Source organism: Narcine bancroftii, chromosome 6 (assembly GCF_036971445.1).
Source record: "Narcine bancroftii isolate sNarBan1 chromosome 6, sNarBan1.hap1, whole genome shotgun sequence".
NCBI lineage: Eukaryota > Metazoa > Chordata > Chondrichthyes > Torpediniformes > Narcinidae > Narcine > Narcine bancroftii.
This window is the reverse complement of record NC_091474.1, coordinates 60,369,761-60,396,170: the sequence shown is the minus strand read 5'-3', so window position 1 is coordinate 60,396,170 and position 26,410 is coordinate 60,369,761. Positions and strand designations below refer to the sequence as shown.

The following is a 26,410-nucleotide window of genomic DNA, read 5'->3' as shown; positions in this document are numbered from 1 at the left end:
GTTCGGCCTCACTCCCAAAGTCCAGCAGTACATTCCAGAACCTCACTACTCGCTATGTGAAGTGACTTCTGCCATTACTTTATGGCAATGTGCTATGTGCACCAAATTGTCCAGGATAGGATAAGATAAATAAATGCAAAATAGTTAACAAAATGCTTTCAATGAAACTGAGAATCACTGGCACAAAGACATTAATGAGAACTGATAAAGATCAAAAGAATTTCAAAATACAACATGTGTGTAATATGAAGCAAAAAACAAATTGCGAGAGGAATTCGGCAGGTCAGGTGTGTAATACAAACGTATAGGTGCTTACTGTATGCCGAGCCTCTTGTGACTGCTGAGGGAGAAAGCATCACTGGTCAGTGCACTGAGCACTATGGCTGGATAAATTACATACTTTTCCAAACACAGGAGCCAAACATAGATGCACTCAAACCACATCAACTGGGCTGCATCTGGAACACAAAAGATAGATCATTATAGAATAAAGACACTACAGTAAAAAACAAAAGTCTGCAGACACTGTGGTTGAAGTAAAAACACAAATGTTGCAGACACTCAATTGGTCAATCAGTGTGCTTTATGTAGAAAAGATCTTTATCTTTACCAAATAAAGTACACTGTTTGACCAGCTGAGTTTCTCCAGCATTGTGTTTTTAATAAAGACACATAATTGGCCACAGAACAGATATGAGTGGATGGAAACAGGGTAATCTAATTGAATGGTGGAAGAGAGTTTGAATAATTTCCTTAAAAGGATTTTCTTTGAGTATTTTATTTTTGAATTTTAAGTATATTAAACTTTTTCTTACAAACACAACAAACATAAACAGTCCCTCCCCCCCAACATACAGATCTGTTCATCGTCAGAGCTTACATATATTTTAAGAAAATAGAGTACAATTGTAGAAACTATATTTTTACATACATAAGTTACCTTTATTACATTTTTTTCCCTTTTTATTACTGTATCTAGGGCTCTATATGGTCCAGGATTGGCTGCCAGACTTTTACAAAAGGGTCATATTTATTCTTGAAATTATATGTGATTTTTCCATAGGTATACAGCTGTTCATTTCCAAAGTCCATCGTGCTATAAGTAGAGGGGAGTCAGATTTTCAAGTGATCGCGATACATTTTTTCGTTACCATCAGTGCTATTTTTATAAATGATATTTGATATATGGTCAATTTGTTGCTTATTTCCATAAAATTACCTAGTAGATTTAGCTCCAGGTCGCCTATTATCCTGGTTAATTTTTCTACGATTTCTTGCCAAAATGTGGCATGTTAAAAATCTTCCTGTCTCAGTCACATATCTGAAACGCATTTCTAAAATTTCAGTTGTTGATCTGTGTAACTTTTGTGGTGTAAAAAATTATACTGAAACAATCCATATCTTGTATTTATAATTGATGTCATGCTGTCCTTACACCGATCTAACCAGCTTCTTTCTGAAATCACCACTCCCAAGTCCAACTCCCATCTTTCCCTTGACCTCTGTAACCCTGGTTTTGCACTCTCTCTCTGGAGAGCATAGTACATTTTTGTTATAAATTTGGGTGTATTCCCCAACTAGATCAATTGTTCAGTTTCATTAATTTCAGGAGGGGTCAACATTGATCCCCATCTTTCTCTTAAGAACAATCTAAGCTAGAGAAAAAAGGTGGTCCCATTGGCCACTCCGTATTTGTGCTTTAATTATTCAAGAGAGACAAGAGTTACTTCTGTACAACAGTCCCTAATATATCTTATACCTTTTTCATATCACAAATTTAATATTCTATTGCCCATGTTCATTGGCAATAACACATTTTTACACAATGGTGCTTTTATTAATATCGCTACTTTTTTCCCCAAACAATTATTAATTTCTTGCCATGTATTAAAATGGGGACATCCATCTTTTCTTTAGTGATTTGACACTCCATTTATAGATAAAGTCCTTTGCTTCCCCTTCCTCCATTGAGTACATTCCTATTAGAACCTAAGACGGGGGTTGTCTTCAATGAAAAAGGCTGCAAGAAATCTAACCTGTGCAGCTAGGTAATATTTTTTGAAATCTGGAAGTCTAAGTCCTCCCAGTCCATAGTTCCATGCCAGTTTTTCCAATGCAATTCTTGGTACCTTATTATTCCATAGGAACTGTCTAATATGGTTGTTTAGTAGCTTAAAAAAAGTTTTTAGGTAATGGAATAGGGATTTCTGTATGTCTCTTCCTATCTTTCCAAGTTTGTACAGATTTTGCAAGTTATGTCAGTTGCTATTCCAAGATATTTTATTCCATCCGTCTTCCATTTAAATTTACTTCCTTTTTTGTATCTTTCATATTCAAAATTTGTTAATGATGATATTATTTGCCCCAACCATCCTCTTTTTAATTTATCGTGTTCCAATTTGGTAAGAAGAGTGTTTCCTGCAAAAAGATTATATCCATTTATAATCTCTTTAAGTATGCCAAGACCCTTTTCCTCTTCACCCTCCCATTTATCCCATTAATATTAAAACTAATAAATGCTAGTATTTTATCCATACCATTTTTCAAACAGATTTTGTATTCAATAAAATATTTCTAATATTTTAAATACTGTCATGACATTTCCAGTTTCAGAGAAATTTCGAACACGTGCATTTCTCCTTTAAGAAACATATCCCTACTTCTGATAGTACCCAGAAGCCTACAAAAAAAGCTAGCGGATTCTTCCGAAGAAGAAGAAACCCTCCCTTTGGCGCCATCTTTTAAAACTGCTCCTCTCCCAGCACCATCTTCTCCCCAAATCGGAGTTCCCACCTTACTGCTTTCTTTACCACCTTTCTATCTTTTCAGAGCTCTCCATATAAAATACAAAGGTTTTTCTTTCTATCAGTGAAAACAAGATGGTTCAGTACTATTAAATGCAAATGTTCCCAAGGCCCCTCCTGATTTGCTCCTCATCGGGCTTCCATTCGATGTTTCTGGTTGAGCTGTTGTTTCATCAGTTTTTGGTTTTGGTTTCCTTGGTTGTTTGGCACTAGTTTTATCCATTTTTGATGCTAAAATTCTGTTTTTCAGCTTCTAAACTGTCTTTTTAATACTTTTTGTGGAGAGCTCTTTCAAAGAACGTCTGCTGAGCTCCTTGGCATGGCCACGCCCCACCCTTAAAAGGAGTTTTGATGATGATGTAAAAGGAGAGGCAAATTGTAATGCACATCTGTAAACATGGACTTCAATTGCTTCCCTTTTCTCTTAAACTCAGTACATTTGGTCATTTGTCACTGCCTGCAGAGAGCAAAGTTTCAGGTTGAGCAGACTTCACTTAAAAGGTGAAGAATTTGATTTCAAATCAAATTTTTGATTTATAGATGGGTTATTGATGGCATCCAGGATGAGAACTCTTCCTTGTTGTCCATTGTACTCATGTCCAAATCTAGACTAGATCAAAGGAATAGATTTTAAAAAATCCCCTCATTGGATCTTGAAAATGCCATAAACCTTGTTTCGCCCATATCCCAAAGGGTTGAAAATCTCTGTAGAAATTCCTGTGGAAAGTGTTTTCTTTCAGATTGAATGACAAACTAGTTCCCAGTAAAATGTTCTATGGCCTTATTTCACAAGTAGCAAGGAAATTCCCCATTGCAATAGTGACCAATAATTATCTCTCAAGACAACAGATCATGTGATTACACGGCCAATGAAGATTTTGCTTCCTGAACACTTTAGGGGGTATTTTATGGATTTTGGGATGCTGATCATGAAAATTACCTTAAAATTTCTTATCACACACCTATTTTTGTGATTTCTTGTCATACTTTTACTTGTATATTGCCCACAAAGCAAACTGTTTTGGTCAGTCCATGCATCAATGAGAGGCAATTCGAAGATATGCTAGTGGGGCCGGAGAAAAATGTATGGAAGGCATTGAAAGATGTTGTTGAGAATTTTCTTGAAAACTATAGAGCACCAAACTACATCCAGCTGATTGACAACATGCTTCAAACACGAAGTGCAACAGTCATTGAAAATTCATTTTCTGCATTCACACTTGGACGTCTTCCCTGCTGATCTTGGTCCAGTTAATGACGAACATGGTGAAAGGTTTCACCAAGGACATTGGGACCATGGGAAAGCTGTATGAGGGCAACTGGAAACCATCAATGCTGGCATCAGATGCTGCATTCAAATGAAAATTAGCGGCAAAACATTTTAGGACAGTTGAACTCATGCAATGGGTCAGCATCATTATGTGATTAAACATGCTAAATTTAATAAAAGTTAATACAATGTTTCTCCAACTTCCTACATGATACAGCAAATATGAAATCATCTTTGTGTTCAGCTTGAATCATGATCCCCATTTTTTTTCAGAAGCAAACCTTTTGAACAAAAATTGTTGTCCAGTGTTATTTTCATTCTGCCTATTCTAGAAAATCCTGTGCAAAAGCTGCCAAATTTCTCTCCATCCAACAGTGGCAATGCCTCAAAATGTATTTAATTGTTTTGGAATGTCCATTCACTTGAAGGTATTACTGAGTTACACAGCATGGAAACAGACACTTCAGGCCACCATTTCCATGCCAACCAACAAACAACTATCTATTCTCATCTTACTTAACAGTGCTTAATCCTTGGCCTTCAATATCTTGCTGATTCAATTGCTTGTCTAAATACTCTATTGATCAAAAAACCTTCTAAACGTAACAGATATGCTCCATCCTCAGCGAGATCCAAGTTAGAATTCACTGCAGCCTTTCCAGTGCATTCACATCCTCTGACAATGGGCTGGCCAGTGACACAGTGCTGTAGTTGTGGCCCAAGCAATGTGACTTGATATTTTATTCTATGCTCTGGCTAATGAAGGCAATTGCCCAGTATGTGTTCTTCACAACATTATCTGTTTGTGCTGCCACCTTTTTCTTCAATGTTCAGGGAACCATCTGTTCCTCAATATTCCCATGGGCCTTTCATTCATCATGTATATCCTACCTGTATTAGCCCTCGCAAAATGCATCACCATCTGCTCAATATTGTCCAATAGCTTGAAACTACATCTCACCAATTATCATTCATCTGCAAAGTTACCAACCTACATCTGACATTCATGTCCAAATCATTAATATAGATAACAGTAAGGGTCTCAGCACTGATCACTTTTGTACATCACAGGTCCCCAACCACAAAAATAACCCTTGACCATCACTCTATGACTTATTACCAAACCATCTTTGGATCCAATCTCCCAACTTGCCTTGGATGGCATGAGCTTTTACCAGTTTCCCATATGGCACATTGTCAAAAGCTTAATTATTATTAGCATATAGTAGTCATTCTGCATGAGGTAAGGATGTATGGAGTTGGGGTATCGTATTGGCATGGATAGAGGACTCATTAACCAATAGAAGGCAGAGAGCTGGGATAAGTGGGCATTTCTTCAGTGGTTTGTGAGATGCTGCAAGAAGCAGTGCTGGACCCACAGCCATTCACAATATATAAATATAAATGATTTGGAGGAACAAATGTTGCATCTAAATTTGCTGATGACATTAAGTTGAGTGAAAAAACAAATTGTAGAGGACACAAAGAGTCCTGGCAGTAGATAGGCACTTGAGTGGGCAAAAAATTTGGCAGATGGAGAACAATATCAATCAGTGAGGGAATTCACTTTGAAAAGAGAAATAGTAGATTGGACCATTATTTAAATGGTGAAAAATAGCAGCATACTGCTGTACAGAGACCTGAAAGTGTGTATAAATGACAAAAAGTTAGTTTGCAGGTGCCGCAGGTAATCAAGAAGGCTTTCATTGCTAGATGTGTTGAATTTAAGAGCAAGGAGATTCTACTGCAACTATACAAATTATTAGTGAGGCCTTATCTAGTGTACTGTGCACAGTTCTTGTCTTCTGACTTGAGAAAGGATATATTGGCTTTGGAGGTGGTGCAGGACAGGCTCATCAGGTTGACACAAGAAAGGATGGGGTTATCTAATGAGAAATGATGGAGTTGTCCAGGACTATGCTCATTGGAGTTCAGGGGGATGTTATAATGAAGAAATAGAAGTAGGGAGGTTATTTCCACTGGCAGGTGAGACTCAAATTTGCAAACATAAGAACACAAGAAATAGGAGCTGTTGAGCCCGCTCCACCATTTAATAAAGATCATGGCTATCTGGCTTTTCACAACAATCCTTAATCCCACAACTATGCAAAAATCTGTGTCTTAAATATATTTAATGATGTAAAATTTCCTGCTTCCTTGGGTAGAGAATTCCACAGATTCACTACTTGCTAGGAAAAGCAGTTCCTCCTCAACTCGATTCTCATTCCTTTCTCCAATCCACTTCCTCTGCACCCATTCTCCATTCACTCTATTAGAGCATCAACGACCTGGATTTGAATCTGCTGCTGTCTGTAAGGAATTTATACAATTGCCTTAAGACCTGTGTAGGCTTTCTGAGAAAGCTTTTTTTGAAGAACAAATGAGATCATTAAAAGAATGGTTATCATTCGAATTTAGTGCAATTAAAATGAAAATGAAAAGAGCAGAAGATAAAATGCAAAGTTTAGAGCTGGTCATGACAGAAATAGGGAAAAGAGTAGAGAATGTGGAAGAACGAGAAACGGCTGTAGAAATGGAAGTAAATGACTTAAGAGGAAAATTGAAAGAAATTGACAAAAAAAAATTAAAGAGACACAAGAGTTGTTATCTCAGAAAATTGATATGTTGGAAAATTATAATAGGCGAAACATCATAAAAATAGTGGGCCTGGAGGAGGGTAAAGAAGGCACAGACATGAAGGAATTTATAAAATGATGGATCCTGAAGATCCTGGGAACGACAGAAATGCAGGAAGAAATGGAAATAGAAAGGGCACACAGAGCATTAGCTCCGAAACCACAAACACAGCAAAAATCAAGATCCATCTTAGTAAAATTTTTGAGATATACGACAAGAGAAAATATGCTGGAGCGGGCAAGAAATAAAATTAGAGAATATAATAAACTATTGAATTCAAGGGTCAAAAAATATTTTTTTACCCAGACATAAGTTTAGAACTTTTAAGAAGAGAAAGGAGTTTAATACAGCAAAATCGATCCTATGGAAAAAAGGTTATAAATTCATGTTAAGACATCCAGCCGTGCTTAAAATATTTATACCCGGGGAGCAAAACAGATTGTTCTCGGATCCGGAGGAAGCAGAAGAATTCACAGAGCGTTTGCAGGACAGAAGGAAAGATGTAGAGATGTAATAAGAATGAAGAATGGCAATAAAGTATATATAAAGATGTAAACACAATGTATATGTAAAGAACTAAAGAGGGAAAAGAGAAGGGAAGGAAGGAAGTAAGGGGGGCAAAAAAGGGAGAGCTTTGTTATACATGTTAAAAAAAGTGTTTTCCGGGGGGGGGGGGTTTGTTGGGGGAGAGAATAACCGTCACTGCGAAATCAGTTGACCCTTGCGAGCAAGATTGCAATCCAAATGGAAAGGGGAGTTGTGGTTGCACAGCAAGGGATAAGGGGCAACTCAGACCTGGGGGGGGGGGCATTTGGGGTTAAGATAATATTGGATGTGGGAAATGTTGGAGTATTTTATGTTTTAAACGTGTTGTCATACATTGAGTTTAAAAAGGGAAAACAGATGAAAATGGGGAAAAGGGGATGGAGGTGGTGAGGAAGCAGAAATGAGGTGTAAACAAGATATAAGATGGCCACGTTGAACGATATGACTATGAACATTAATGGAATACATAACCAAATTAAAAGGAAGAGGCTATTAAATTTACTGAAAAAAGAAAAAAATAGATATAGCATTTGTGCAGGAAACACATCTAACTGAAGTGGAACATAACAAATTAAAGAGAGACTGGGTAGGACACGTAGTGGCAGCATCATATAATTCAAAAGTTAGAGATGCCATATTAATTAATAAAAATGTACCAATTAAAATAGAGCAGGAAATAATAGATCCAGCAGGGAGGTATGTAATAATAAAGTGTCAGATATATTCAGAATTTTGGAATTTGCTCAATATATATGCACCTAATGAGGAGGATCAAAAGCTTATGCAGGGGGGCGTGGCAAGATGGCGTAAGGATCAGACGTGCCTTACAGTCCTCTCCTGACTCTATCTTATTGTTTTGTCTAGAAATGCCCGTTAAAATTCTTTAAAAGTTTAGATAACTTCACTGCTGTTAATTTAACTTATGATGGTACAATTGGTGGAAAAGAGCAAAAAAAAACGACAACAGATTATCAAAAAACTACATTTTCCAAAAGTTCAAGTTTTGGAGCCTACCTACAGGAAAGACATCGAGACTCAGCCTGAAATGGATCCCAGGAGAAAGGTACAGCTTTCGGATGTAGAGTTCAATATTACATCGGTAGAGCCAAACAGCCTTTAGAACAAAGAGTTACTCAGGTTCGCACATGTGCAGTAGCATCTGACGGCAATGTTATGAATGAACCACTTGTAGTAACATCAGTTGAAATACCGGCTGGGGAAAGGCATTTGTCAACTGTAGCGGTGGCACTGCAAACTGCACCTTTTGAGATAAAAGAACCTATACAACTTGATGTACTGGGAGAAATTAACACATTATGGACTGGGGAAAATCCCGGCCAGCGTCCTCCAGTCATTGCTGGAGAGGCTGTGGCTGGGGTTTCCACACGCAGCTATACTACAAGGAAGGCAACCAGAATGAAGGAAGCAACAGAAGACCCTTTGGTTATGCAGAAGAAGCAGGAATCTGTTGAGCCAGAATCTCTTCCAATTGAAAAGATTCTTGTGAATCTTGAATCTAAATGATCTTATACAATGCAGGGATTATCTAAGATTATGACTGAACTTGGTACTAGGTTCAATACTCTGATGGAAATAAATTCTCAACAGATGGCTGAGTTTGGAGCTTTTAAGCTTGAAGTGAGAGATAAATTTAATTCGTGTGAAGAAGATATAGACGAAATACGAGACCAAGTTTCAGATGTGCCCAAAATGGTCGAAGACTTACAAACTCAAAATAAAAATTTGGTGAAAAAGATTGATTATTTGGAAAACCAATCCAGACGGAACAATATAAAGATTATTGGTTTGCCGGAAGGAATGGAGGGTCCAGACCCAAGAAAATTTTTTACTGAATGGATTCCGCAGGTGCTGGGTCAAGAACATTTCCCGGAAGGTATAATACTGGAACGTGCTCACAGAGCCTTGCGTAGAAGACCTATTTCAGGTCAAAGTCCAAGACCTGTTTTGGTTCGTTGCTTGAATTATTACGACAGAGAAATAATTTTACGAGTGGCTATTAGAAATGCACAACAGAGAAAATCACCCTTGATGATTCAAAATAATCAAGTTTTCTTCAATGCGGATTTGAGTCAAGAGGTTATGTTCCAACGACGGGAATTCAACTCTGCTAAAGAGTTGTTGTGGAAGAAAGGTAATAAGGCAACCTTTAGATAACCAGCTGTTTTGAAGGTTTTTCTAGATGGTTACCAACCATTGATTCTCCAAAGGAAGCTATAGCATTTGCTCAAGAGCTGCCAATTACTCAGTTTCCACAGAGACATAGTCCGCCGCGATCTCTAAGGAGACAAGAGGTGGAAGAAAAGAGCCGTGCTCCAAGAAGGAATGTTTGTAATGGTGACTCGGCTGTTGGAGTTGATTAAAAGAGTTGTTCTTTTTTTTTCTAATGATTTTTTTTAAAAAAAAAGGAATATTAAATAATGATGATGTTAGTTTAAGATGAAGTGAGAGTTGGGGGAGAGAACTGGATGGGCACTATTTCCTGAAAGTCATCTCACACCCATTTTTTTTTGGGAGTTACCGCATTGCGCGGTTTAGACGGGAGGGGGTATTTTTAACCTCCTACCCGTTTTTTTTTCCTTTTTTTGTATTATTAGATTAAAGAGTGAAGGGTTTTTTTTGTGTTTATAAAAAAAAGCATAAGAAAGTATTTGATTGTTTAAAAAACTAAAAGTTGATGTGGTTTTTTTTGTAAAGTTTATTCAGTAGATAAGGAATATTTGAAATTTAAATGTGAATGGGATGGATAAGTTTTTTAAAATATTTTTTCTTTAACTTTAAGGTGAAAGGAGTGGTAATTCTGGTGTATATTATTTTGCTATTTTAGTTATAGAACGAAGGGAATAATGGTGAAAGTTATAAATTGAATTGTACAATTCTTAATGAGGCTTGAATTTTGTTTGTGGTTTATGCTCCATTTGTTGAAGATATAGATTTCGTTGTAGATGTGTTTTTATTATTTGGATATCTGAATTTTAACATAATGATTGGGGATATTTAAATGTGGTATTGGAGCTTTTATTGGATAATTATTCAAGAGTAAAAGGGAAAAATGGTGGAAGAGTACTAAAATTGAATTGTACAATGTTTAATGAGGTTTGAATTTTGTTTTAAGATGGTGGTTTATGTGACTAATATGATGATAGATGTGAAGTTAGTTGATATTTGGTGAAGGTTTATCTCTATAGAGAAAGTTTTTTTTTTCATCTTTTTTTCTCATGCTACAATTTTTTTTAAAGAATTGATTATTGTTTAAGAATTTTTGATAGACAATGTTACTAACTTTAATTTTTTATATTAAGTTTGAGTTAAATATATGTTTCATCTTAACTCTGTTTGTTAAATATATGCATTTAAGTTTGATTTAAATATGTTTTTTAATCTGATATCTTAGTATTAACTACTTTTCTTTTTGTTAGTATTTTAAAATCGGTTATGTTTTTGTTTTTTTTTGTAAGTGGGTTTTTTTTCTCACATATATTATTAACTTTATTAATTCTTCACTCTTTATTTTTTGGGGGGAAAGGGGGGGATGGACTATTTGAGTTGGGTTATTAATGTGTAATAATTATTGGGGAAGGTATAGTTTATTTAGATTACTGATACTGTATTGTAATTTTATTATTTTGTTCTTAATTTTTTAAAATGTAATTCTTTATGTTATTCATGTTATAAAATCTTAAATAAAGTTAAAAAAAAAAGCTTATGCAGGATATAGTTTTGAAGATTGTAGATACACAAGGAAATATATTGATAGGAGGAGATTTTAACCTTAATTTGGATCCAATGTTGGATAAAACTGGACAAAAGACAAGCAAAAAGAATAAAGTAGCCAAATTTATGGTTAAATCAATGCAGGAAATGAAACTTATGGATATATGAAGGAGACAATATTCATATTATTCAAGTAGGCATAAAACATACTCAAGGATTGATACATTTTTGTTGTCGGCCCATATTCAAGGGAGAGTTAGGAAAACTGAGTATAAAGCTAGACTACTATCTGATCATTCACCCCTGTTATTAGCAATAGAACTGGAGTACATCCCACCAAGAATATATAGATGGAGGTTAAACTCCATGCTACTTAAAAGGCAGGAATTTAGAGAGTTTATTGAACCCCAAATTAAAACATATTTTGAAATAAACACGGAATCAGTGTAAGACAAATTTATATTATAGGACGCAATTAAATCCTTCATTAGAGGACAGATAATAAGTTATGTAACTGAGATGAAAAAGGACTACAATTGGGAAATAGAGTAGTTGGAAAGGGAGATAGTAAGTACAGAAAAGGAACTAGTAAAAAGGGATGATATAATGAAAAAGAGAGAATTGGTGAACAAAAAAATAAAATACGAAACATTACAAACGTATAAGGTGGAGAAGAACATTATGAAAATAAAGCAAAAGTATTACGAACTGGGAGAATAAACATACAAAATATTATCCTGGCAACTTAAAACAGAACAAGCTAAAAGAACTATACTGGCATCAAGGAAAAAGGACAAACAAATTACATATAACCCAACAGAGATTAATGAGATCTTTAAGGAAATTTATGAACAATTCTACCAAACTGAGAATGAGGGGAAAGATGATAAAATAGAAGAGTTTTTAAGCTAAAATTGAACTGCCGAAATTGCAAGAAGAGGAACAAAACAAATTGATAAAACCATTTGAAATAGAGAAAGTACAGGATATATTAAAAACAGCTGCCGAACAATAAAACACCAGGAGAGGATGGATTCTCAACAGAATTCTATAAAACATTTAAAGAGTTATTAAATCCTCCTCTCCTGGATGTAATGAACCAAATAGAAGAAACACAAAACTTGCCAGATTCATGTAAGACAGCAAATATAACAGTAATACCAAAGATGGGGAAGGATCCATTAACACAAGCATCATATAGACCAATATCTCTACTTAACTCAGACTATAAGAAAATAGCAAAATTATAAGCAAACAGATTGGCCGATTGTGTACCAAAAATAGTGAAACAAGATCAAACTGAATTTATTATGAAAAGACAAACAGCGGGCAATGTCTGTAAACTTATTAATCTAATTCATGTAGTTCGAAGAAATATGAAGCCAACAGTGGCTGTTGCTTTAGATGCAGAAAAAGTCTTTGACAGAGTAGAGTGGAACTATTTATTTAAAGTATTACAGAGGTTCAATCTACCAGAAAAATATATTAATTGGATTAAAGCATTGTATAATGAACCGCTGGCGAAGGTAACAGTAAATGGATATAACATAACATAACATAACATAACATAACAATTTACAGCACGGAAACAGGCCATTAGGCCCTTCTAGTCCGCACCGAACCAAACACCCCTCTCTAGTCCCACCTCCCTGCACAATGCCCATAACCCTCCATCCTCTTCTCATCCATATACCTGTCCAACCTTTTCTTAAATAATACAATTGACTCGGCCGCCACTATTTCTCCCGGAAGCTCATTCCACACGTCTACCACTCTCTGAGTAAAGAAGTTCCCCCTCATGTTACCTCTAAACCGCTGCCCCTTAATTCTTAACTCATGTCCTCTTGTTTTAATCTTTCCTCCTCTTAACGGAAATAGTCTATCCACATCCACTCTGTCTATCCCTTTCATAATCTTAAATACTTCTATCAAATCCCCTCTCAACCTTCTACGTATCGAGCCAATTTAAATTAAGTAGGTCAACTAGGCAGGGATGTCCACTATCGCCATCATTGTTTGCCTTAGCAATAGAACCATTGGCAGAACTGATAAAAATAGAAAATAAAATAAAAGGGATAAAAATAAAGGAGAAGGAGAATAAAATCAGCTTACTTGCAGGTGACATCATAGTATACCTAACAGAACCAGAAATATCAAAAGAATTACATGAAATTGAAGGAATTTGGAGAAATATCGGGGTACAAGATCAACGCAAATAAAAGTGAAGTGATGCCAATGAGTAACACAGATTATACAGAATTTAAAAAAGAATCACCATTTAAATGGCAAGCACAAGCAATCCGATACCTAGGGATCAGGTTAGATAATAACTTAAGCCACTTGTACAAACTAAATTATTAGCCACGAAATTGCAGGAAGACTTAGAACAGTGGAATGAATTACCGCTAACGTTGATAGGGAGGGTAAATTGCATTAAAATGAATGTTTTCCCAAGGATAAAATACTTATTTCAATCATTACCAATTCCCTTAACAGAGAAATTCTTTAATGAACTAAAAAGAATAATAAGGAAATTCTTATGGAAAGGGGGGAAACCGAGGGTAGCATTAGATAAATTAACAGAGAGGTATAACCAAGGTGGTTTGCAGTTACCAAACTTTAAAAATTATTATAGAACTGCACAATTAAGGTATTTATCAGATTTTTACCAGACAAGGGAAAAATCAGACTGGACTAAGATAGAACTAGATAAAATAGGGGAGAAGGTACCGGAACATATACTTTATAAGTGGGATGAAAAGCTGGTGCAATATAAAAGTTGACCAGTATTGCATCATTTACTTAATATATGGAAGAAGATCCACTTTGAAAGGAAAAAAAAACAAATTACCAAATACCAAAATTGTTATTGACACAAAACCCACTTTTACAATAGATAACCTTTCCTTTAGAGAATGGGAGAGAAAAGGAATCAAAAGAATAGAAAATTGTTTTTTGCAAAATAATTTATTAACATTTGAACAGTTGAAGTACAAATATGGAATAACTCATGGTACAATGTTTGCATATCATCAACTGAAAGCTTATTTAAAGGATAAATTGGGAAACAGACTGATTACCAAAAGGAAGCAGCTTTGAATATGTGATTACAGACTCAATGATAATTAAAAGATTTGTAACGAACATGTACATTAACCTGCAAGATGAGGAAAATGATGAAATAAGCTATAAACCTAAACAAAAGTGGGAAAAGGATTTAAACATAAAGATAAAAAATGAAACATGGGAAAAGTTATGTTCTGGAACTATGAAGAATACAATAAATACAAGGTTACACATGATACAGTATAATTGGTTACACAGGTTATATATCACACCTCAAAAGTTAAAAGAATGGGATCCAACATTATCAGATAGATGTTTTCACTGTAATGGGAACAACAATACATGCAATTTGGGCATGTACGAAATTGATTATGTTTTGGAAAGATCTAAATCAGATATTCACTTCGGTATTCACTAAGGAGAAGGATATTAGGAGATGTGAGATAAAAAAAGCAAATTGGGTAAATATGGGGAATATAGAGATTACAAAAGGTGTAGTTTTAGGGCTTTTGAAGAATATAAAGGTGGATAAGTCTCCGGGACCAGACAGGATCTTCCCTAGGACATTGAGAGAAGTGAAGGAGGAAATAGCAGAGGCTCTGGCGGTAATTTTCCAAATGTCATTAGATATGGGGATAGTGCCGGAGGATTGGCGCATTGCGCATGTGGTTCCGTTATTTAAAAAGGGTTCAAGGAGGAAGCCTGGCAACTATCGGCCTGTAAGTTTGACGTCTGTGGTAGGTAAATTAATGGAGAAAATTCTTAGAGATAGTACTTATAAACATCTGGATAGACAGGGTCTGATCAGGAGCACTCAGCATGGATTTGTGGGAGGAAGGTCATGTTTGACCAATCTGATTGAATTTTTTGAGGAGGTGACTAGGAATGTGGATGAGGGTAGCGCAGTGGATGTTGTCTATATGGACTTCAGTAAGGCCTTCGATAAGGTACCACATGGAAGGTTAGTTAGGAAGGTGCAGTCTTTAGGTATAAATTTTGAGATAGTCAAATGGATTGAACATTGGCTGAAAGGGAGAGGCCAGAGAGTGATAGTGGATAATTGTCTGTCAAGTTGGAGGCTGGTGACCAGTGGTGTACCTCAAGGATCTGTATTGGGCCCATTGTTGTTCGTTATATACATTAATGATCTAGATGATGGGGTAGTGAATTGGATTAGTAAATATGCAGACGATACTAAGATAGGTGGAATAGTGGATAATGAAGAAGGTTTTCAAGGATTGCAGAGGGATTTGGGCTGCTTAGAAAAGTGGGCTGAAAAATGGCAGATGGAATTTAATGCTGATAAGTGTAAGGTGCTTCATTTTGGTAAGAAGAATCAGAATAGGACATACGTGGTAAATGGGAGAGTATTGATGAATACAGAAGAGCAGAAAGATTTAGGAGTAACGGTACATCGTTCCCTGAAGGTAGAAACTCACGTGAATAGGGTGGTGAAGAAGGCTTTTAGTATGCTGGCCTTTATCAATCATTGCATGGAATATAGGAGTTGGGAGGTGATGTTGAGATTGTATAAGACATTGGTGCGGCCTAATTTGGAGTTCTGTGTGCAGTTCTGGTCGCCTAATTATAGGAAGGATATAAACAGAGTGGAGAGAGTGCAGAGAAGGTTTACCAGAATGTTACCTGGGTTTAAGCATCTAGAGTATAGTGAGAGATTGGACAGATTAGGTCTTTATTCTTTGGAGCGTAGAAGGTTGAGAGGGTATTTGATAGAAGTATTTAAGATTATGAAAGGGATAGACAGAGTGGATGTGGATAGACTATTTCCGTTAAGAGGAGGAAAGATTAAAACAAGAGGACATGAGTTAAGAATTAAGGGGCAGAGGTTTAGAGGTAACATGAGGGGGAACTTCTTTACTCAGAGAGTGGTAGCCGTGTGGAATGAGCTTCCGGGAGAAATAGTGGCGGCGGAGTCAATTGTATTATTTAAGAAAAGATTGGACAGGTATATGTATGAGAAGAAGATGGAGGGTTATGGGCATTGTGCAGGGAGGTGGGACTAGAAAAGGGTGTTTGGTTCGGTGTGGACTAGAAGGGCCTAATGGCCTGTTTCCGTGCTGTAATTGTTATGTTATGTTATGTTATTAAATAAAATCACAAAAAATAACATATCAAAAAGTCCAGAGATCTTTCTTCTAAGTAACATAAGAAGTAAGGAATAAGGCCTCAAATTGGATAAAGCACAAAAAAGATTTATAATAGCCGAAGCAGTAGCAAAAAAATGTATAATGTCAACTTGGAAAATGGAAGAGAGTCTGAGAATACACCAATGGTACATGGAAATGAATAAATGTATTCCATTGGAAAAAATAACATATAATTTTAAAAATAAAGTCACATTATTTGAACAAATTTTGGAACCATACATAGAACATAATGGAGAGGGCTTGCCTCGGATCTCCACCCCCTAAAATGATAAGAAGACAAAATGACTTGATTCAGTGTGTAAAAGTAGATGACGCATTTTTCTTGTTTATTTTTCATTGTGTGAAGACATTGTTTTATGGTTTTATTGTATTGTATATGTTGGAGGGGGGTGGGAAGGGGGGGAGGGAGGGTAGGGGGGATAAAAGGGAGAAAATACCACTGTGTATATTTAATGAGAAATGTTTGTATACATTTGGTTGATATGGTTCACAGTGTGAAAAATAAAAATTATTTAAAAAAAAACAAATTAGCAAACTCAAAGATGTGCACTGTGTAATTGGATCCTGGATTTCCTCACTCCAGACTACAATCAGGGCAGACTGGCAAGAACACCTCCGCTACAATCTCCATCAGCACTAAAGCTCCACAGGGCTGTGTTGTTAGCCCCCTGCTCTATTCTCTGTATGACTGTGTGCCTCAGTATGAAAACAGTGCCATCTACAAACTTGCTGATGATACTACTGTAGTAGGCTATATAAAAGGGTCAGCAGACAGGAGGCAGATTGAACACTTGGCTGAATGGTTCACCAACAACAACCTTGCACTCACTGTCACCAAAACAAAGGAGCTGATTGTAGGCTTCAGGAAGGGAAAGCCAGAGTTATACAATCCAGGGATCATAGGTGGAGACGGAGAGGAAATTTAAATTTCTGGGAGTCACTATTTCAGAGGACCTTTCCAGGGCCCATCATACTAATGCCATTGTCGGCATGTCATTGGAAACTGTGGCAAACTTCTACAGATGCAGACTGGCTGCATCACCGCCTGGTCTGAAGGCAGGAGGCACCAATGCCTCTGAGCGGAAAGCCCTGCAAAAGATCGTGGGCAGAGTCCAGTACATCACATGCCAAACCCTCCTGACAGCGAGAACATCTACGTGGAACGCTGCCGTCAGAGAGAAGCAGCAATTATCAAAGACCCTCATCACCCAGTTCACACTCTGTTCTCGCTGCTACCATCAGGAAAGAGGTGTCGGTACCACAAGACTCGCACCACCAGGTTCAGGAACAGCTGCTACCCCTCCACCATCAGATTCCTCAACAACAAACTCAATTAGGGACTCATTTATGGATTCTCATTATTTATTATTGAAAGTTTATTTTCTGTATTTGCACAGTTTGTTACCCTCTTTCTTTTGTTTACATTTTAATTTTTTTAAATAAAATAGACATTCAGCAATGTAACAGGCTAATTTGGCCCTTCAAGTCCATGCTGCCCAATTACACCCCATTAACTTATACCCTGGTATGTTACATTTTTTAAATTTTATATACATTTCTTCCTTCTTGAGTACAGATTACAGTTACAAGTAATTTAAACTCTGCCTGGCATGCAGGAAAAAGAATTTTAGGGTTGAATGTGATATCATGAATGTACTTTTATTTATACGTTCAAAAAACAAATAATTTATGACATATACACCAATTAAACATGAACATTTGTTTATATTTTTTTTAAAAATCCCCCCCTTCAGCCAACTCTCCTAAGGAGAGCCATAAAAAAAGAAAAAAGAAAGGATATTAAAAAAAAGTTAAATCTAATCAATATAAATTGAAATGTAAATATTCCGAATATAACACACTTATTAATAAAAAAATTATAATTATCATGCGAAACATATGTAATTTTTTCCATTATTAAACCATATTTCATCTCATTATGCCATCTATTAATATCAATCATATTTGCATCTTTCCACGTACTAGCAATACATTTTTTCGCTACGGATAAAGCTAAATATACAAAAGCAAGCTGAAACTTATTTAATCCCAAGCCTTTCAGAGGTTGCAAACTATCCAATAAAAATACTGTTGGATCTAAAACTATTTTAATCTTGTACAGATATTCTAAAAACGATTGAATTTTCTTCCAAAAAGATTGTATATGTATACATGACCAAACAGCATGAAAAAATGTTCCAACTGTATCACCAAATCTAAACGTATAAATAAGAGGAAAAGCAATCAAGTTCACATTCAAGTTTATTATCATCCGACTATATATACAACCATAAAAAAGTGTCTCCAAGATCATATTGCACACACACACACACACACACACACACACACACACACACACACACACACACACACACACACACACACACACACACACACACACACACACACACACACACACAAAATTAGTAGCACATAAAATCAAATATGTATGGACAGATATCATTTAAATGTAAATTTTTGTGATTATTAACGATTGCAGTATATTGATCATCAATCTCACAACCTGTAGGTCACTTATTCTGCTGTTTCATTGTTGGGGAAGTTAATGTACTGACAATAGCATCCCTAATGAAAAATGTGATTTCAAAAAATGGAGTCAAACTGGGATTCAAGATTTTTACATTTCCACCTGAATAAAGAAGTTAAAATTCAAAGAGAAGAAAAAAAAGAATGTACTTTTACTCTGACAATAAATTTGAAATTTGATCTCCACCCTGCAACCACATTTCTATCATGGCCATGAAATCATTCCTCTTTGTACTGATTTGTGCCACAAGTTCATTGACATGATTTCAAGTATTAATGGGTGTACTGTGGCGGCACACAAAATTGCAGCGGCAAACCGGCCCCGCTTGTCACGCGTGGTCAGTGGTCAGCCACGGCAAAGATAACGTCGTGGGTCTGTCTCTCTGGTGCAGACCAGAAGAACATGTACGCATTTAAGTCAGACTGACGCAAGTTCTGGGACGTGAGGGGCAGGCTCCGATCGGCCTTAAAGGCTGCAGCACGAACTTCAAAGTAAATCAGTTGTGCTCAACAAGCTCACAGCCTGCTGTCTCAGTTCTTTCGCTGCACTCACTCACAACATGCTACACTGGTGACCCCGAAGGAGTTTCCACATTCTGAAGACTTGGCACAATGGACCCTGCAGCTGTAGGCATTGTTACATTAAAGCTGCCACTTTCTGGTGAACAGGACCCACATGTGGTTCGGCTAAGTGGAGGCCTTGTTCCAGATCAAACACATTACCTCAGATTCTGCAAAATATTTTTACGTCATCGCTAGAACAGGAAGCCACTTCACGAGTCGATGACCTCATCCAGACACCGCCAGAGTAAGTTAAATACATGGCTCTAAATAACCTCCTCATTAGTACTTACAGACTACCACGATGCAAAAGGGCCTCCAGGCTCCTTCACTTTGACGGTCTAGGGACAGGACGCCATCCATGGATGAGATGCACACCTTGGCAGAGGGACACAAGCCCTGCCTCATGTTCGAGCAGGCATTCCTCAAGCAGATGCCCGATTATACTGCTACTGGCCAATGCAAATTTTAGCGATCCACGCAAGGTTACGGCACGGGCAGACATTTTCTACCACTCCAAGTGTGAGCCCGCAGACACACTCAACTGCATTAAAAGGCCACCACTCACCCCATGCCCAAAGCCAGTCCAACACATAAGCAAGACCTCCCCCCCCACCCACAAACTGGAAGGTCCGATCCAAAATGGTGCTTCTAACATCAATGGTGGGTCGCAGAAGCACACAGGTGCAACCAACTGTGCTCATTTCAGGGAAACGGCAAGGCCAGCCGGCGTAAGTGGCCACGGCAGCTGGCCAATTGAATGGCCTACTCCATATCCGGGACAGGATCTTGGGCTGCAGATTCCTCATCAAAACAGGTGCAGAGATAAGCGTCATTCCCCACGAGACCCCATGGCCCCACGTGCACGCAGCCAACAACACGGCCATTAAAACTTTGGGCAAGAGGCACATTCCTGTGCTTTTCGGTGAGATCAATTTCAACTGGTCATTCACATGGCATCCATGGACAAAGCTCTGCTAGGCACAAATTTTTATCATTCATCCACTCAGAGATCTTTCAGACAGTACCCCTCAGCACATCTAATGAGACAGCCACCAAGCTCGCATCTAAAGAGACTTTGCATGGCCAATATAGTCGCCTCCTTGCCAGCTATACCTCCATCCTGCACCCCCAGTTCACCATCGCCATGCCAAAGCAAAGCATCCAGCGCCACATAGCAACTACAGGCCCATTAGTGCATTCTCGAGCCCAACATCTGGCCCTTGACAGGCTCAACCTTGCCAAAGAATAGTTTAAGCACATGGAAGAACTTGGTATCGTCCACCAGTCTGACAGTCCATGGGCCTCTCCCCTCCAAGTCCAATGGCAGCTAGAGACCCTACGGAGACTATAGATACTTCAATGATGCAACGATGCCAGACCGCTACCCGATTCCCCAAATCCAAGACCGTGAGCATAATGAATTTCTACAACAGGTTCATCCCCGCAGCTCCCAGCATCATGCGCCCACTCTTCACTTAAAATCGGACTCCAAGAAAGATCTTGAGTGGACCGACGGGGCACATGCTACTTTCTAGAAGACAATGGAGGCCCTGGCTGTCATAACGATGGTTGTCCACCCACGCATAGACATGCCCACAGCCCTCATGGTTGGCAAGTCCAACACAGCAGTGACTGGTGTCCTGGAACAGTTCGCTGACAACACCTGAAGGCCCCTTGCCATTTTCAGCCGCCACCTACAAGCGCCTGAACTGAAGTACAACACGTTCAACAGAGAGCTGCTCACCCTCTACCTCGCTGTCTGCCATTTTAGCTACTTCTCAGAGGGGACGCCTTTCATCGTCTACACAGACCACAAGCCATTGACATTTGCATTCTTCAAATCTTCTGACCCGTGATCTGCTCATGACACTTATCATACATCTCTGAATTCACAACCTCCATCCTCCACCTCTCGAGCAAAAAGAACGTTGTCACCAACACACTGTCCCCACGCCCTGACACAAGGAATCAGCTACCATGACCTAGCTCGAACCCAACAAGACAATCCCGATACCCACGGTTTCAGGACAGCGATCATGAGTCTGCAGCTCCAAGACCTCCCACTGGACACCAATAGCACGACTTTACTCTGCGACTTCTCCACTGGCCAACCCTGACCGCTCTTCCTGCCCAATGGTGACGAACGGTTTTTGACACACTACACGATCTTTGCCATCTCTCCATTCGAATGACGGTATGGATGATATCCTCCTTTTTGTCTGGCACGGGTTGCGGAAGCAAGTTAGTAAATGGCCGAAACCCACCTCCAACGATTCGACACATCGACTCACAGGTTCCAGCGTGTCCACCTCGATAGAGTGGGCCCCTTACCAGTCTCCCGAGGGTAGCACTATCTGCTCACGATAGTGGACAGTTTCACCTGATCCCCATCCCAGATGCCACCACCAACACATACACCAGAGTTTTCCTCTCTGCCTGGGTCTCCTGATTTGGAGACCCAGCAAACATAACTACCGAACGGGGGACCCAATTCACCTCCACCCTTTGGAACGAACTCTCCAGGCTCCTGGGCACCCAACTACACCGCACCACTGCCTACCACCCCCAGTACAATGGACTAGTTAAGCATTTTCATCGCTACCTTGTCGGCACTTATGGCAAGGCTACAGAGGCTAAACTGGGTGGATGAACTACCATGGGTCGTCCTCTATATATGCACGGCACCCAAGGACAACCTCAAAACCTCCTCAGCAGAGTTGATCTATGGTGAACCCCTTGCAATCCTGAGCCAATTCCTCCCTTCACCACTAGGCCAAGTCTCCTACACCGCCATCATACTGGAAAGACTGAGAAGCAAGTTGGGAACACTCGCACCACCACTGCCATCACAACACTGTCACCTGCCCTCCAATTACCCCGCAAACTTAAACTCCTGCGACTATGTATTGTTTACAGGGGCAGACACAGGCCACCCCTCCAGTATCTCAATGAGGGACCCTACAAGGTGCTCCAGACATATGCATCTACTTTCACTCTCGACATCGGGGGGGGGGGGGGGAGAGAGGTATTTTTCACACTAGATTGCCCAAAAACAGCTCACTTGGACTTTCAGAGCTGGTAAAGGTACCGCCGCCAATATGTAGAGGTCCACCACCGAAGCAGTAGATCTCACCTATGACACACTGTGAGACCACCGGCGCCGGTTCTTGTGGGTGGGGTGGGTGGGAGGGTTGTGTGGCAGCGCACATAATTGCAGCAGCAAACTGACCCACTTGTCAAGCACAATCAGCTGGAACAAAAGATGGTGTCGTGGGTCCACCTCTTCCGGTGCAGACCACAAGTGCTTGTACCTTCTTACATCAGTGTGACGGAAGCTCCAGGATGCGAGGGGCGGCTCGGAACGGCCTTTAAGGCTGCAGCACGAACTTCAAAGTAAATCAGTTGTACTAAACAAGTTCACAGCCTGATGTCTCAGTTCTTTCGCTGCACTTGTGCACAACACACTACAGTGCAGATAAACTCATTTCCCTTTTAGAATCTAGTCATACGTCAAGATTCAGGGAGTAGATTTAAGACAGAGGTAAGCAGGAACTGCTTCTCCAAGAAAGTACAGAATTGGTGAAATTCACCATCCACAGAAGCAATAGAGGCAGCTTAATTAAATATATTTAAGACATATAATAAGAAAATAAGAAATAGGAGCTGGAGTCGGCCAACTGGTCCATCAAGCCTGTTCCGCCATTCAATAAGATCATGGCTGATCTGATCATTGACTCAACTCCACCGACCTGCCTTTTTGTCATATCCCTTAATTCCTTTTTTATGTAAAAATATATCTCACTGAACTTTAAATGTGTTTAATGAAGTAGCCTCAACTGCTTCCCTGGGTAGAGAATTCCACAGATTCACTGCTCTCTGGGAAAAACAGTTTTTCCTCATCTCCATCTTAAATCTACTCCCCTGGATCTTGAGGCTGTGTCCCCTAGTTCTCGTCTCACCCTCTGGTGAAAACAATTTTCCTCCCCCTATCTTACCTATTCCTTTCATAGTTTTATATGTTTCTATAAGATCTCCTCTCATTCTTCTGAATTCAAGTGAGTATAATCCCAGATGATTTAGTCTTTCCTCGTAGGTCAACCCCCTCATCTCCAAGATCAACCTGGTGAAACCCCTCAGGACTATCTCCAAGGCCAGTAATATCCTTCCTCAAGTATGGAGACCAGAAGTGCACACAGTACTCCAGGTGCGGCCTCACCAGTACCTTGTACAGTTGCAGCATGACCTCCCTGCCTGTTGTACCTGCAACCCAACTTTTTGCGAATCATGCACAAGCATTTTCAAATCCTTCTGCACTACAACATGCTGCAGTATTTCACCATTGTTATGTCCTCAGTTGTACCATCGGAGGTCTTAATAAACACTAAGAAAAGCTTGTAAGTTTAGAAGCACAAGTCATGTATTGATACATTGATAGCATGCTCACCACTCAACTGTGATGTGGCTCTTACAGTCTTGCAGTGTTCATTCTCCAACATAAAAGAGTCCCTCCTTCTTAAAATTTTTTATTAAAACTTAAAAGATTTATTAAGATTTAAATTTTCTTAAAAATAAATTGTTACTGCTTCTTTACCTGCACTTGCCATTAAGAATTAATTTTTCCAATTACACAATTGCAGTTCTATATTCATTTCAGCGGAATTGCACTGGTGGTAGGATGTCGCTTCTCTACCTTGTCGACCTTGTTGCGTCTGTTTGGTTTGGAGATGTTAGTACGGTATGCGGGTGGTGGTGGTGTTTGCCTCGGTTCTGTTGCTTGCTGTTCAGTCGTTACGATGTTATTGGTTAGGGTTTCTACTCGCATTCCCTCACAAGTTGTTGGAATTTTAGAAGCTCCTGGTGCTTCTGGCGCTTTTCGTGTCAGATCTGGTGTTGGGCGAATGTGGGTCCTGTTTTGTCTCAGCTGCCTGCCAGTTTCTGACTCAATGATGTATGACCTTGGCATCTCAGCTTCTCTAACAATCTTTGCTGGACTCCAGGTTTTTAATCACTGGTTCTTGAACATGCTCAAGAAGAGTTCAGATAGTGTTTGTGCATGTTTATTATAATGTTGACGACTTTCCTCTTGTATGTCAGTCAACTTTCTTCTTGTTTCCTCTTGGTCATCTGGTAGATGGACTTTGCTTGGCAGGGTTGTCTTCTGCCATTCAGAAACTCTGCCGGGGATTTCATGTCGGCCCTCAAGGGTGTTGCTCGCAGTGACAGAAGGGCGAGATAGGGATCTTCGTCTCGTGACACTTTGCTAGAGTGCATTTAATTGTCTGTACGTGCCTCTCAATGAATCCATGGCCCTTGGGGTAATGTGGTGATGATGTAGTGATGGTGAACCCATATTCTGCAGCCATTTCTCTGAATTCTCGCGATGTGAATTGGGTCCCATTATCACACATCACTTGTTTGGGTATCCCCTGTTCTATAAAGAGTGCACATACGGGGGGCCGTGGCAAGATGGCGTAAGGAACAGACGTGCCTTCCAGTCCTCTCCTGACTCTAACTTATTGTTTTGTCTTTAAGTGCCCGTTAAAACTTTTTAAAAAAGTTTATAAATAGTATGAGATGTTGAATTAATACCTAATGGTACATTTGTTAAAAAAAAAGTAAAAGGAAACATCAACAGATTATTAAAAAATTATATTTTCCGAAATTATCTGAGCCTGCTTGTTTACAAAAAGCCACGATTCAGCGTTAAATGGATCCAGGAAAACAAGTGAAGAATTCGGCCTTGGAGCTCCGTTCTGATTCCGTAAGTCTTTCTGAAGGTCGTTTTCAGCTGCCTTTAGAACAAAGGGCTGGCCGGATGCCAGTATTTCAAACAACGTCTACTGAGACTTTGACTGCTGAATTAGCTTGGGCACCACCAGTTGGAGAGTTAAAGAGTTGTTATTTGACTGCTATACCACCAGTTATATCAGCTCTTCCAGATACTGACGTAACGAAGCTTTTAAAGGAGGTTTGGATCAAAGATAACCCTGATCATCAGCCTCCTGATACTTCTGGGGGGGGGTCTGTGGCAGGGGCTCTTACACGGAGTCAAACTGCAAGAAAAGCTACTAAATTAAAAGAAGGGATAGAAGGTCCTCTGATTCCACAAGAACAGCAGAATCCCACCATGTCTGGATCTACTGATGTTGATATACTTTTCAAGAGTCTTGAACATAAGATATTTTCTTCAATGATGCATTTAGGTGATTCTATGAATAATCTTACTTCTAAGATTAATGCATTGGTGGATGTCAATACTCAACAGATGGCTGATTATGGAGCTTTTAAAGTTGAAACTATTGAAAGACTTGAGATGTGTGATCAAGGATTATCTGATGTACAAGATCAATTGCAAGATGTGAATAAAACAATTGAAATGTTACAGATTCAGAATAAAAATTTAGCAAAAAAGGTTGATTATTTGGAGAACCAATCCAGATGGAATAATGTGAAAATTGTCGGCTTGCCAGAAGGCATAGAAAGGCCAGATCCAAGAAAATTTTTCACTGAATGGATTCCACAAGTGTTGGGACAAGATAAGTTTTCTGAAGGTTTAATATTGGAACGGGCTCATAGAGCTTTGAGAAGGAGACCTTTTTCAGGACAGAATCCAAGACCTGTTCTGGTTCGCTGTTTAAATTACTGTGATAGAGAGACTATTTTACGTATGGCTATTAGAAATGCACAGCAAAACAAATCTCCTTTGATGGTTCAGAGTAATCGTGTTTTCTTCTATCCGGATTTGAGTCAGGAAATTATGTTTCAATGACGTGAATTTAATTCTGTGAAAGAATTATTGTGGAAAAAAGGATATAAGGCAACATTTAGATACCCTGCGGTACTGAAGATTTTTCAGGATGGATATCAACCAAAGTTCTTTGATAATCCTAAAGAAGCTATGGATTTTGCTCAGTCTTTACCAATTACGCAATTCCAGGACCCACGTAGTCCTCCACGGTCTCCAAAGAGGGCAGAGCTGCAAGAAGGGAATTTGATTTCTGGAAGAAATGGAAGAAACGGTGTTCGCAATGGCAAAGGAAACTCATTTAATAGATAAGGAACATTTGAAACTCAAA

At 38.8% G+C, this 26,410-nt stretch overlaps 1 protein-coding gene across 1 annotated transcript in view; it reads right to left on the bottom strand.

The window, feature by feature from the left end:
* Positions 1-26,410, bottom strand: part of LOC138737301 (uncharacterized) — a 302,978-nt gene that overhangs the window by 124,776 nt on the left and 151,792 nt on the right. The window contains 1 exon segment of the mRNA XM_069888055.1: positions 317-458. Coding sequence (XP_069744156.1) covers positions 317-458 — 142 coding nt within the window.